The sequence below is a fragment of the Hyposmocoma kahamanoa genome, unplaced genomic scaffold (assembly GCF_003589595.1).
Source record: "Hyposmocoma kahamanoa isolate Upper Pololo Valley unplaced genomic scaffold, ASM358959v1 63, whole genome shotgun sequence".
NCBI lineage: Eukaryota > Metazoa > Arthropoda > Insecta > Lepidoptera > Cosmopterigidae > Hyposmocoma > Hyposmocoma kahamanoa.
Genome location: NW_020653851.1, coordinates 4,120,508 through 4,133,629, shown reverse-complemented (window position 1 = coordinate 4,133,629; position 13,122 = coordinate 4,120,508). Strand labels below are relative to the sequence as shown.

Below are 13,122 nucleotides of genomic sequence, written 5' to 3'. Positions count from 1 at the left end.
TTCTGTTTAAGTAGTAACTATGCTCCTTGTCACAACTAACTATATCCTTATCATAAGTAACGTAATCGACATTTTCAGCAAAATTGAGTTCTTAACATGTCTGGGACCAACGATACGAAATCGAATCGCTTTTTATATATATTATTCAGTTTCAGGTTTATTGTTAAGTTACCGTAATTGACAAATTTATTAGATAAAAAAATTTTTTTTTGGGCTGAAATGCAAATGCTTTAGTCATTGACTTACAAATAAATGGACGACGGGTCTAATACAAAAACCACGAAAAAAATGTCCCAAGTCAACCTATTCGAAATTTAAATTGTAATGTCATCGCAGTATCGCGCTGTCAGTCGAACAAATGAAGACTAAAGCGGAGTTTGGCGCTCTGTATACGATTTTAGCGCCTTACAAGTGCGGACACTTTTTAGCGCGGACCCGACGTCCATATAATTGTAAGTCAATGGCTTTAGTAATAAAATTGCTTTAGTGGTAGTTAAGCACCTTGTGAAAGAGTTTGTCGAAGGAAGTACTGCCACCTTACCTATTTATGCTGCCAAAGAGTAATGTGAGCATTACTGTGTTACCGTTTTGAAGTGTAAAGGAGCTGGTGATTACCACACTATGGACACTAGAGAAACCCTGCGTCGCGGGTGCCAAGGACACACACATAGACAACCACAAATAGCCATACAAATATTTCACCCGACCCGGGAATCGAACCTGGGACCTCTGCGTGGCAGTCCGGCACGGTAACCGTAGGGCCACGGAGGCAGTTAAAATTAGAGGCACATGGGCTTGTCAACTTATGTCTCTGGGTGACGGGTACAGCGGCAGTGTTTCTTCTTTGTTTGATCGTTATGATTTAAAAACACTGAGTGGCACTGACCCTGTTATGGACAGACGAGTCGCTTACCACCAGGCGCACGACTTGTTCGTCCCATCACTTGGTATTATTAAAAAAAGCTATGACAACGAAGGCAGAACTCTTAGGTAGCGGATCAACAAATATTCTCGTACGTATTCGTAATAAAAGAATACTAGAAGCCCTGTTCATAAAGGAGTTCCTAGCTCAGCGACGAGGCTTATGAGTTAATGATAATGCCGATGATTTACCAGCCAACATTAAATAGGTTACCAAGTCACATGTTAGAAACTTAGAAACATAACAACACTATGAACATACAGAGCATGTAATTACGTCTCTTTTTAATTCCACTAAATAATAGTCGTCACTGTTTGTGACTGCAACGGCCTTACACTGTAGGCGGTAGTTATACATACATAAAACACATGAGAAACTATCTCATGACCACAAAAGGTAAGATACACGTTCTATGTAACAGTAACCGGTGAATCAACTTGATGCCGACGTGTCCGTGGTCTTCAAATCCGGTTTCAACGTGTTCCCACTTCAAAATGTAATAAATACTGAATAACTAATTATAAAAAACTCCTAGGTGGACAACACATGGAAATGTGTTGATTCAGGCTTTTGTAAAATAGTTTTTTCTGTTATTCTAAGGGCGCGTTTCCATTATGTCCTGACGACAGATTGTCGTGCAGTTTAAAGTGTCGTGGCTTGCATATTGAAATAAAGTTGTTCACATATAGTACCTTACGGTTAACTGTCGTTCACGACTATTTTGACGTTACGACGACTGACTGTGTGTAATAAAAAAATAAACGTAAAAATTGAATGACAGATAATCGCAGCTTCAAACGATTCTACCGTGAACCGGTAAATAGTCGTCACGATCTAGTGGGAACAGCCACAGTCACGACAGATAGTTGTGATATGGGAACGGGCTATAGTCGCGACAGTCGTCCAACGATAAATAAAACGTTACGACATAATGGGAACGCGCCCTGAAGTGACTCGACTTTGACGCAAAATAATCTTTAATGGTTGGTATGATTTTTTTTTCATATTTTTCATACTTAGTTTTCCAAAGCCATAATTTGCTTATAACCCTGGAGGTCACTTTTCAATATAGTAAAAACATTCCACCTATATTTACTTTGTACAGAGGATATCCAAAAAGAGACAGGCAACGTATTTTGCATTAATAAATACTATTTTTGTTCCAATAACAAAATGTTCAAAAACATTATTACAGTTCCCTCATACTAAATAATGCATTGGAAACTACTGTACCGTACCAAATATGCTGTACAATTTGTTCAATGTAATTCACTACATGAATACGATACACGAGTCGATATTTCGGCCCTGACACTGATATTACTCATATCAAGACGTGAACTATTTAAATTTTTATATTAGATCGAATCATGCCATATTATTACTTTTAGTAATTTCTATGGTTGCTTAAGTTAGCAGCCAACAACAATTTTACATAAATAAAATTTTATGTAACAATATAGAAAAGGTAATAAAAGGTGTAAAACAATTGACGATTACCTGACGATATCTTATGCAGTCAATGCAAAGATAAGACGATGGAAGTCAAATATTGTACGACGAATTAAGGCGCATGATCGTTACGCTCTATGTATTTGAATTGTGACTGTACATAATGCTAGAATCGATTTAAAAAATTACGTAAAGACATTGCAGAAAGTGGAGCAACCGCGGGCGGAACGTCCACAAGTTTATTTACCATGACGAATGCAGTGAACGTGCTGTATTTTTGTTGAAAAATAAATATTATTGGCACATCGTGAACTCGATCTTTTGAAATTCTTTTCTTTATTGTCTTTTTTGCTGAGTTGCCTTTTACTTGTCGATTAATATGTTGCTCACCGTAATCAGACGCGTATAAAAGTATGTGACTTCACATGGCTAGTCAAAACAAACTCGCAATATTAAATGTGCATCAAATATCTGAAATGCAAATTTCTACTAGAGTTTTTTTAATAACGTCTGGAATTGTATAGGCTAATTATGCATTCAGTAACCTGGGGTCTGTGGAAAAAAACGGATTCGTTCGTAAAATCTGATGTTTTATTATTGTTTTTTTATTAAGGGGTCGGCGACATTTTTGTTTGATGTCCGAGGGTCAATAAGACTTGTTTTAACTCTGAGAGTTATGAAGACATGACAAGTCTACTAAGAAAAAATTAAGGAATATTCAACAACAGATAAGGTACAAATGATTCTAATGTTATTGAAAGACTTTCTAGTGTTTTCTACAAGAAGTATGAGTGTTAGTTACTCGTAAAAATTTACAGAGTGTGGGCAGCCATTTTATTATAAATTTAATCACAGTTTTAATAAGTATTATTGCTACGTGTCGAGATGATAAATATCAACCCTTGATTTTTTAACATTAATTGTGCAAATGTGGCCATAAGAATAGACCTATCTACCTTTGAAAATATATAAAAAAGGGAAGAAATTGGCAAACATTAAGTTAACGAAAAATATTTAACAAAAAAAATCTATTGTTCAAAGAGCATGGTGCATATGGTACACAAGTAAGTAAATGTTTTACATAAAAATGTAATAAATTTCATTAAATAGGTTGGCCATGTGAGAAAAAATACAAACCTCTTTTAGATTGACTATGGTCATTGTATTTCATTCATGTGTACCACAAGGTCATATCAATTTGAGGCTGAGTATCATGTAATCATAGCCCAAAAATAGTATTTTATCAGAACAAATTATTATGTTGGTATTGATTTCTGTGTTGAAACAGGTGCAAAGTGATAGCAGCTCAAGACTAAATCATTTTCTTGATTTATCTACCTGAAATGACACTACACACAATGTATATTCAAATTATGAATACAATTTTGAACAGACTGCCTTCGTTATCTTGCCGCAAGTCACTTGTAGTATTCCATTTATTGTTTTACAAAGATAAATATTAATTTCACACAACACTTTATAATATTTTAACATAAATAGTAATTGTTATTCCGTATTGCAGTATCCACATTGTTTAAAATAATACCATGCAAAGGGAAATAATTTTAAAATATTATGTGAATGTTTACATAACAATAATTCATAATTCAGTTTACATTCATCCAGTAAAATATTTATTAAATACAGTCTTAGAATGTATTTAATAATAATATTATTTTGAGTGTTAACCTAAAAACCAAATACAGACAACTTATGTAAATTTCATAGAAATTTCAGATTTCGTAGTAGGCCCATAAAAAAATTATTCAGGTTCATTACACAAAGACATGCATAATTTAATGATTATTAACTTATAAAAACAGATCTATAAAGAAAGGAAAATAAAATGTAATAAATCACTACATTGAATCTTCAGTGTCACATTCAAATGATAACAAAATTAATTATGATCATATTGCAAACAGTGTCTCGGCTCCAATTGCAATTATTAAGAACGTAATATTTTACCATGTCTTTAACCATATTAATAAAAGTTAAAGAATAACAGGTTTGCTTAACATTATTGATTTATATCGTAAATAAACACAACGGTATTATAGATTTTTTAAACAAGGAAATTAAATAAGAAATACACAACGTTACAGAAGAATAAATTATCTGTATGAAATTATGCAAAATTGTTCAGGAAATACTATAAAAATCGACAACAAACTATATTTCAAGAGTTTGGCGCGTAATGCATTGCATTTACACGAAATAAAGTCTTTGAAACAATAATTGGCGTTATCAATACTCAAGTACAGGGCGTAGATAAATTTTTTCACACGTAATCACCCATAAGATAGCAAATTTCTTTATAATAAATGATTGAAACCAGCTTACCTCGCCTACTAAAAGGACGAACCCGAACGGCTACTTTTATCTTATCCGAGGCCATTTTCACATTTAAATTACACAGAAATAATCAAAACACAACACTATGCACATTAGAGTATAACAAATTATTGCACATATTCACCCATATTCTAAAACAACAAAATACATTGTTTTACGTTAGAAACACGACGTTCCTGAATTGACACTGCCCGCCATGTTGTTTTTCCAGCTGAATAGTGCTTCCAAAAACCAAAACCGAAAGTCGATAAAATCTGAATATCAACCGAATATTTGTTCTTCAGAAATATTTAGGTCTAACACACTTTTCATGTCTGTTTTCAGTAACAAAAATAATCTATTATAACATTGCTAATGTACAATTGCTTAGTTTGAACTCTTGAAATATTTTCGGATATGTTTCATCGATTAATTTTAAGAAAGCCCTAATCTTATGTTACCATAAAAATGTTTTTATTTCATGCGATAATTGAAATGGTTCGCAAGAGAGTGCTGTTTACATCTCCATTTTTTTTTAATTTATTGTTGTTTCAAGTCTTAATAGAACTAAAGAAGTTGTATATTTATTTAATATTTATGTGCTTTGTGACGTAAGTCATTCGTCATTAAAACTTATATTTAGTTACAAACATCTTATTTCTTTAAATTGCATAGGTGTTTTACAACGGGTTACATTTAAAAATACCAGAATATTTTCCCTATAGATGGCTGATTAAGTATTAACAAAGACCAGAGGTAAGTATTACGCGAGACCGCTGCGCGCCGCGCCACTAAAATACTACTTTTAATGTGGCTGAATACTGGCAACAGTTGCCATTGTACTCTGAATTTTTATCAGACAAAGAAATAAAATGAGTTTTTTTTAATGCTGTTTTATTTTACTTTCAACGTAGTTTTTTCGCAAATGTATTAAAACACGTTCGTTTGTCGTAATCGGTCGTTTGATACACGTGCGGATTTGTAATTTTCACTTGTCTCGAGTCTTGAACCAAGCCTCGAGATTCGTGAATAATGACTAACTTTCTGCACTTGTATCAAAAATAACTACCTATTATTGTAGTGACGGTTACAGTAACCAGTGTCAGTCCTTGCCAGCGAGAGCCGTGCTTGAATATCGTTTATATTAGTCGTGTTTTCGTTTTTGTTGTGTTCACAAATTTGAAGACGACAATAAGTAAAGCTATAACTGAATCGAAGTGTTTACCTGGCATAAACAGTATGTTGCTTACCACCAGGCGCACGACTTGTTCGTCCCGCCACCTGGTATCATAAAAAAAAAGAATAAATAAAAAAACATTACGTGATGCCTACTAAAAACAAATAAATCAAATGATAATACTTAGGCAGGCATGCCAATGACGCTGGAGGTAGTCCCTGAATCAATATAAAATTGTCATAATTCTAGGCTTCCATATAATATCAAGTGACTTGTAAACTTTATGAACATGTTGCGGGACATGAACAAGACCAATAAATCTTGAATGTAATTAAATTTGATAAATTCTCATTCCCTTTGTCTAATTAATGATTTTTGACTGTTGTCTATTTCATGAAAATGGTATGATTGAGGAATAGCGTAACGTTTTTATTACTCGTTGAACATTGAATTTAATTGAACAATATCAATTAATTTGAGCAATTTCAGCAAGAATATTTGTTTATGGTCATTTTGTATTTTGGTGTTTTGGTCAGTTCTACGCAGCATATTCTGTAAAATAAAATGTAAACAATGTGTAACTTGAATAATAAAATTTTTAGCATAGATTTAGTATTTAGCACATACTTTGCTGTAGCTAATTCCACTTAGCGATGGAACGAGTTGTAATTTTTTCAATTCGAGTTAACGTGATTGCTTGACGCGATTTTTGCAGCTCGAGTGACTCGACTTGGTATCTGACAGAGCTATCGCGAGTCGAAAGTCGCAAGCATAGATATAGAAAAAAAGGGAAGATATGTAATGACGCTATGTAGGATCGGCTTAGAGGATGAAAAGAAATAAAAAGGATCGGGTACCGATGTCGCCACTTTCCTATATCTATGGTCCTAGGTCCTATACCGATGCGGCGTATATTCGTATTATGAACTCGAACCGAACGATTCACCGAGTTGGGCATGATCGGACGGCTGACCGTGATTCGAGCGCGGTACGAGTGTCGCATAACTGACCGAATGAGAACGAATGAACGAGCAAGTGCGCTGTATGAATGAAGTACTCGGTTCGGCGCGCGGTCGGGAGAGTACCGTACCGAACTAGCTCGAATTCATAAAAAAGTAGCTCGAGTGGGAGTAATTTGAGTTATTTAACTCGCCATCGCTAATTCCATTACATCCATTGTAAAAATTTTATGTCGCATAGTGCATAAATAATAATATCGAACGCGATACACGCTGTTCTTATAACAGAAATATCATTCATATCATTTGTAAGTTGGTACTAAAATAACTTGCTTTCTATGTGCTAAGTGCTCAACAGTTTTTTAAAAGGAATTGAGTAAATTGTTCCTACAAGAACTCTGAAATAGGCAGTTTGGTCTCTGACCTTCGCCGATTCCGTTGGGAATGAAGAAAAAAACGCAATTTTGACAGATGACAAATCAAAATTACAAAATATTTTCGTCGCGTTTTCTCATATTTTCGTAATTTCCGAATATCACTTTTCCCTTTCAAAGTTATCTTTTGTTTAATATTGTACATATTTATCTCGTCAAAGCTAAAATGTCTAATGATCCAATGTTTGGTTGGGACCTAACTTTCAGGACTGTTGAGAAAGACATAAAACGAAAGTCTGATGTTCTCGTTGCATTTATTCATTGGAACTTAATGAAGAGAGGTTTCCGGAGCATCGGTGTTGGAGACGAGGTGAGTATTTCATTTGTTGATTTAGTATTTCACTGAGTTTTACTGCGAAGTCAATTCTGGAAAAGCGAAGGTTATCCAAAATGTTGTACTTTGTTTACTTCACACCGGTAAACATACTTAATCCTAAGTATATAGAATTATATTTACCAAATCCATGGTGCCAAACTAAAACTACCTGTCATAAAAAGTATACTAATATGTAACTGCTGCATAGTTTCTGCAATCCATAACTTTGCATTAATCTCACTCATATACAACCCGTGACTGTTGGTGTTGTCTATGCACCTCACTACAGGTTTCCCATATTTTTTAACCTTTTGGTTGCCCCTTTGGTACATCTGTCATTACCACACCTCACAATATCTCTTTCCCATCTTCATTTTGCCTCCTGACTTCCTATGTCTTGGAACCTTAGAAGCAGGGTAAGGTTTAAATATAAGGCATATGGGTAGATTAAATGGTAGTGTTGGAAATTAGTAGTATATTCTGCCTCTAGGCTAATATTGAATAATATTCTGGCAGGCAAATGTATTTGCAATAATCAGGCAAAATTTTTGCCTGATTATTGCATGTAGGAAAATTGACACAAAAAATACCACTTGTTATTTCACTACAGTATAATTTTATACAATAAAACAAAAAAGTTTAATTTCAATTGAAGAAAGTAATTTTACATTATGTGGGGCGCACTGTCAGTTTCCGGAATGAATAAGAAAAAAATACTAGAAATGGTCAGAAATGAATTTAATGTTTCTCCATTAGCGTTAATGCACTTTTTCACACATTAAGGAACCAATTTTGAAAACATTAATGCCACTCCTCCATGACAATCTCTGAAACATATTTTTCATACTGTTCGACAGCCACTTCAGGTGATGAAAATCATGGACCGCGTAAGTGGTTCTTAATTTTTGGAAATAAATAAAAGTTACAAGGTGCGAGGTCGGGACTGTACGCGTGATGACTCATAAGGTCAACATGTACACCTTCAAAAATTCATTTGTCTGTCTGGCCGTGTGAGAACTGGCATTATCATGGTGCAACAAGATACGCCGTTTACGGTTATTTTTACAGAGTTTGTAAAAATCTCATCTCGAAAGACCCATATGCTCAATTGCTGCTTTGTTTTGGGATTGTAACTATAAATCCATGTTTCGTCACCTGTTACTATGTCCCACACCAAAGTTGACGCCCCTTCGTTCAATCTGGTAAGCATGGCATTGGACCAAGTGACGCGATCCGTTTTTTGAGCATCAGTCGAATTGGGACGACGTGGGACCACCAAGAGCACAGCTTTTTCACACCCAAATGTCTACACAAACATTGATTTGATACATTGATTGTACTTGACTCATGCCTATGCCTAAAGATGCCCAAATCTCATGGTATGTCACATGCTTGTCTGTTTTGATCATACAGCACACAGCATCGATGTTTTTGTTGTTCACAGCAGTGGACGGGCGATCATCACGAAATTCGTCACTGAGACTCACATGACCACGTTTGAATTCTGTATATCAGCTATAAATAGTCGTCTTGCATGGTGTTTCATCGCCAAAAGCACTTTGAAGCTGACTGAAGCTCCGCTAAGCTGTTAATTTACGCTTAAAGTCAGGAAATCATACTACGAAAATTTTTACGAGTTAAATCCCTGATGATGTAGACAACCAATTTCTAAAATGATGCCACAATGTAAAAACAAGTGACAGTCAGATGAAGCAAACTGTATTCTACAGCCAAAGAGTTCCATTTTCAAATGTTATAATTACTTTTTAAAATTTTATTTGTGAAAGTGGCTAGTCCTGAAACTTATAGTGAGCCCTAAGTATTTTTTGCTTGCAAATATTAAGTACTTGGCTGATTTTGTTCGCATTTATTTAGTCATTAGTAAATACATATTGTATAGGTCGTTTTAATTTGATATGCTATGCTTTGAGCTCTTTAACTAAGTTACATTTCCTTTCATCTTTTAGATAAAAAAAGTGGAAAATTGCAGTTCTACAAACTTACAGTGTTTGTTCAGCATTAATAAAAGTTACATGATTATTGTCAGTATTTTTTTTTCCTCCTGTTTTTAGGTATGCAGTATACAGCCAAATAGTAATTCAGTAATCAGTATTACAGTGAATAGCAATAAGCCCAATAAGCCGATAACCAAAGAATAATTGAATATTCATTGCAACTCTAGTAAATAAGCACTTTTTCAACAAATGTGTACCAGTATCATTTAATAATATCACATGAGATTGGGCCAAGTGTATGTCTAGCTTAAATTACAAAACCTATTATGCAAAATGTATGTCATACATTTTTAGCGTACACTATCAGGAGATGAAACAAGGAGTGAATTGCTGCCAACAGGCTGGAACGACAATGAAAACTATACACTACGTTATGTGCTGGATAACAAGTTGTTTATTCTACATGGACTTAGCACAAATGGGAACCTTATCATCAATCTCATGGTAATATTTACACTTATTTTAAAATATGAAAATTTCTGGTTAGTTTGCTTTGTGCATGAATTGAGTTTAGCAGTACTTACGAAAGTGGTTTAAAGTTACTTCACATTGGTGTGTTTTTGATGATACTTTTCTGTTTAAAATTAAAATTTTTTTTTAATAAACCATAGACTCTTCTGAATCTTGAACAGCTTTCAACTGCCAAAATATTATGTTTATATTTATGTTTATATTTTGATCTTTATAATATTATCTTAACATGCATATTTCCAAATTTTTTAATGTGAATGTGTGATTAGGTACAAAATAATGACTATGTTAGACATGTCTGAGAAAAGTAGACTACCTTGTAGTGCAACTTTTTTTAACATATTAAAATGGATCTGAAACTAAAAAGAAAAGGAACTCTTAAAATTAATTAAACTCATACCATATTAACAAATGAAAATTCAAATGATATAGACAAAATCCACAAATTTAACAACTACAACTGTTTTTCAATATCATCCAATAAAAGAAATACCTAAAACAGAAAGAAGAAGCATATAGAATCTACAGATTGTTTTAAAACCCATAGTGAATCATATTATTTTGGGATTATTACAGAAGTCTGAGGACCTGGCAGTTTCCAACATAGCTCTGAAAGTCGAAGAGGCAGTCAAAGATCTGAGTGGACCTATTGAGAATATGATACCTACCCACAAAGACATTATGTTCAGTATTAAACGAGACTTGGTAGACAGTGTTACTGAGCGCGCAGTCAACACATCTGAAACGCAAACTTCGAGACGTATGTATTATATAACACTTTGTATAATAATATTAAAACTTATACAATATGTTAATCTCAACTATACAATTTTGTAACATGAAAGCAAATTTAGCCATTGCAGATATCTATATTTACATAAAGTAAAAATATTTTTGCAGCAACAAGTTCATCACTTGCAGATGATCCACTCCGAGTGCCAGCTAGACCTTTGCCTAGCGTAAACCCTGACACTTCAGACCTATGGTAAGAAATGTTATGTCCATATTGTTGCTACTATGTGAAATCACATTATTGGGGTAAATTATCTTTTCAGGGTTCACAGGGTGTGCGGGTGGGGCATGTGGCTCAAATGCGTTGAATAAGATTAATCAAAAGTCTTTTTCAAAAAAATGACAAATTAATATACAAATTTAATTTATAATGTTGTAAATTTTAAAGGAAAATCGTACAACAAACAATTCATATATCAAATAATGCATACTATTTTTGCAGGTACATGTAAAAATGTATGAAATCCTCATCCGTCATTTATTAGGTACGATTTTCCTCAAAATTATATAATTATTTAGACACAGATTAGGCAGCTAAGAGACCTCAGGAGATAAGTAACTAAAGGCTGGCAACTCTTGGACCCAGAAATGTTAGTGTTAATACTCATTAATCTATGTGATGCCAGTAGTTGAATTAGCTGTTTAAAATGGCGAGAATCCACAGCCAGGCCTAGATTTATGTAAGAGGGAACATTTATGCGGCGACAAATCTAGCGGCCAAATTATACTTATTTTATTTGATCTGAATTCCATATCCTTCCACATTTTATATTATTAACCGACTTTAAAAAAGGAGGAGATTCTCAATTCGACTATTTTTTTTAATGTATGTTATTTGTGAACCGATTTTGATGATTCTTTTTTCTTAGAAAGAGGAGATACCTCAGTATTGGTCCCGTTTGAATTTAACAGAAAATATGCCACCTCTAAAAGTGGCAAACTAGGTATGATTTGCCAAGATCATATATATTAAACTATGTGCCACAATGTAATTAATTGGATTGTTATTTATTATATTATTTGGATTGGATTGTTAAATGGAATTATTGCAGACACCAAATAACTGCTTTGACATGTTTATGTTAAGATGACGTTGTACTTTTTTAATATTAAAAGAAGATTGAAGGGCACCATAAGAGGCTGCAAATTTGCTATGTTACATAAAACATCACATTATTGTGTGTTCTTTATAGTCAAGTTTGGTTGTTTTCTCTTAGCCAAAAGATTATGATATGACAACGAATTAATATTCAACTAGGTGTATATTCGAAATAAATACAAGAATTGGTCGAGCGTCTTTTTTTTTTCAGATTGCTTTAATCCAGCTTTATCTAGAAGTAACTTATACAATTTTGCTTGGTTGGTCTTTGAGGACCCTTTAAACTTGTATAACAAGTCAAAAGAATTTTTTTTTCAGGGAACTACCACCAGCACATTTACCAAGTATCGGCAGGTCAGACTTGGATCCTTTCGCGCCTCCTGGAGGCGGTATGATCTTCAACCCCTTCGGACCACGCAGAGACATCGAAAACCCAGGCCTTGGTATTCCTGGCGGATTACCCAGGTAAGAAATTCTAATTTTGCATTATAAAATATGATACTGTTTTAAAATTTTTCAACATTCTTAAATGAAACAAGGGATTTTGTCAGATCAGTACAAATCTGGGATTAGTGTAGCGCTGTTTATCACAACTTACAGTCAGTTATAATGCTTTGTTTGAGACCAGCTGTTTGTTGGATATTTCTGCAGATTTATTTTATTGTTTGCCCACAGAGGTGCAGTTCCTCCTGGAGCCCGCTTCGACCCATTTGCCCCTCCTGCAGGCCCTCCAGTTGGAAGAAGACCTGGGGCTCCAGATGCAGATCACTTACCACCACCTGGTTTCAATGACAATATGTTCATGTAGATTATTTATTACGACCGCGACGTATACATATAGGGTGGGTGTCTATTATAACTGCGTAGACAACAAAATATGGTTCACGAAAATAGGTAAAGGCTAAAACAGAATGTCTTCACCATGGTGTGTGTACATTCATTGTCGATGGTCATATATTTTGATTCATTTTATAAGACATTAAGGCTAGAATTCCAATGTTTGCATAGGTTTGTCACCTTATGTAAAACAATTGTGTATTAATCTCAAGCTATCATGTTTATTATTGTTTTCCACAAAGGCGACCTTTCAGAAGCTCGGTTATTTTAACATAAATTGTTTTTCACAACTCAATTATAAGGAGACATTATGG

At 34.1% G+C, this 13,122-nt stretch overlaps 2 protein-coding genes across 11 annotated transcripts in view; one reads left to right on the top strand and one right to left on the bottom strand.

The window, feature by feature from the left end:
* The window catches only part of LOC113230554 (kinesin-like protein KIF13B), a 269,534-nt gene extending 264,727 nt beyond the window's left edge, over positions 1-4,807 (bottom strand). For all 10 annotated transcript variants that reach the window (XM_026464548.1, XM_026464549.1, XM_026464551.1 and 7 more), the window contains exon 1: positions 4,718-4,807. In XM_026464548.1, the coding sequence (XP_026320333.1) occupies positions 4,718-4,772 (55 nt within the window). In that variant the 5' untranslated portion in view covers positions 4,773-4,807. The remainder of the gene's footprint in view (positions 1-4,717) is intronic.
* Positions 4,808-7,368: 2,561 nt separating this feature from the next.
* LOC113230298 (proteasome inhibitor PI31 subunit) lies at positions 7,369-13,054 on the top strand. Its single transcript, XM_026464168.1, has 6 exons — positions 7,369-7,588; positions 9,904-10,053; positions 10,657-10,840; positions 10,981-11,065; positions 12,290-12,436; positions 12,647-13,054. The coding sequence occupies exons 1-6, from the start codon at positions 7,445-7,447 to the stop codon at positions 12,777-12,779; spliced, it is 843 nt and encodes a 280-aa protein (XP_026319953.1). The 5' UTR covers positions 7,369-7,444; the 3' UTR covers positions 12,780-13,054.
* The last annotated feature ends 68 nt before the right edge of the window (positions 13,055-13,122 follow it).

What these genes read in the sequence shown, in the direction of transcription:
- LOC113230298 (XM_026464168.1), top strand. Translation starts at nt 7,445, where the DNA reads ATGTCTAATGATCCAATGTTTGGTTGGGACCTAACTTTCAGGACTGTT. An exon ending in GCATCGGTGTTGGAGACGAG is followed by an intron (nt 7,589 to 9,903) that starts GTGAGTATTTCA and finishes ATACATTTTTAG; the next exon opens with CGTACACTATCAGGAGATGA. An exon ending in ATTCCTGGCGGATTACCCAG is followed by an intron (nt 12,437 to 12,646) that starts GTAAGAAATTCT and finishes GTTTGCCCACAG; the next exon opens with AGGTGCAGTTCCTCCTGGAG.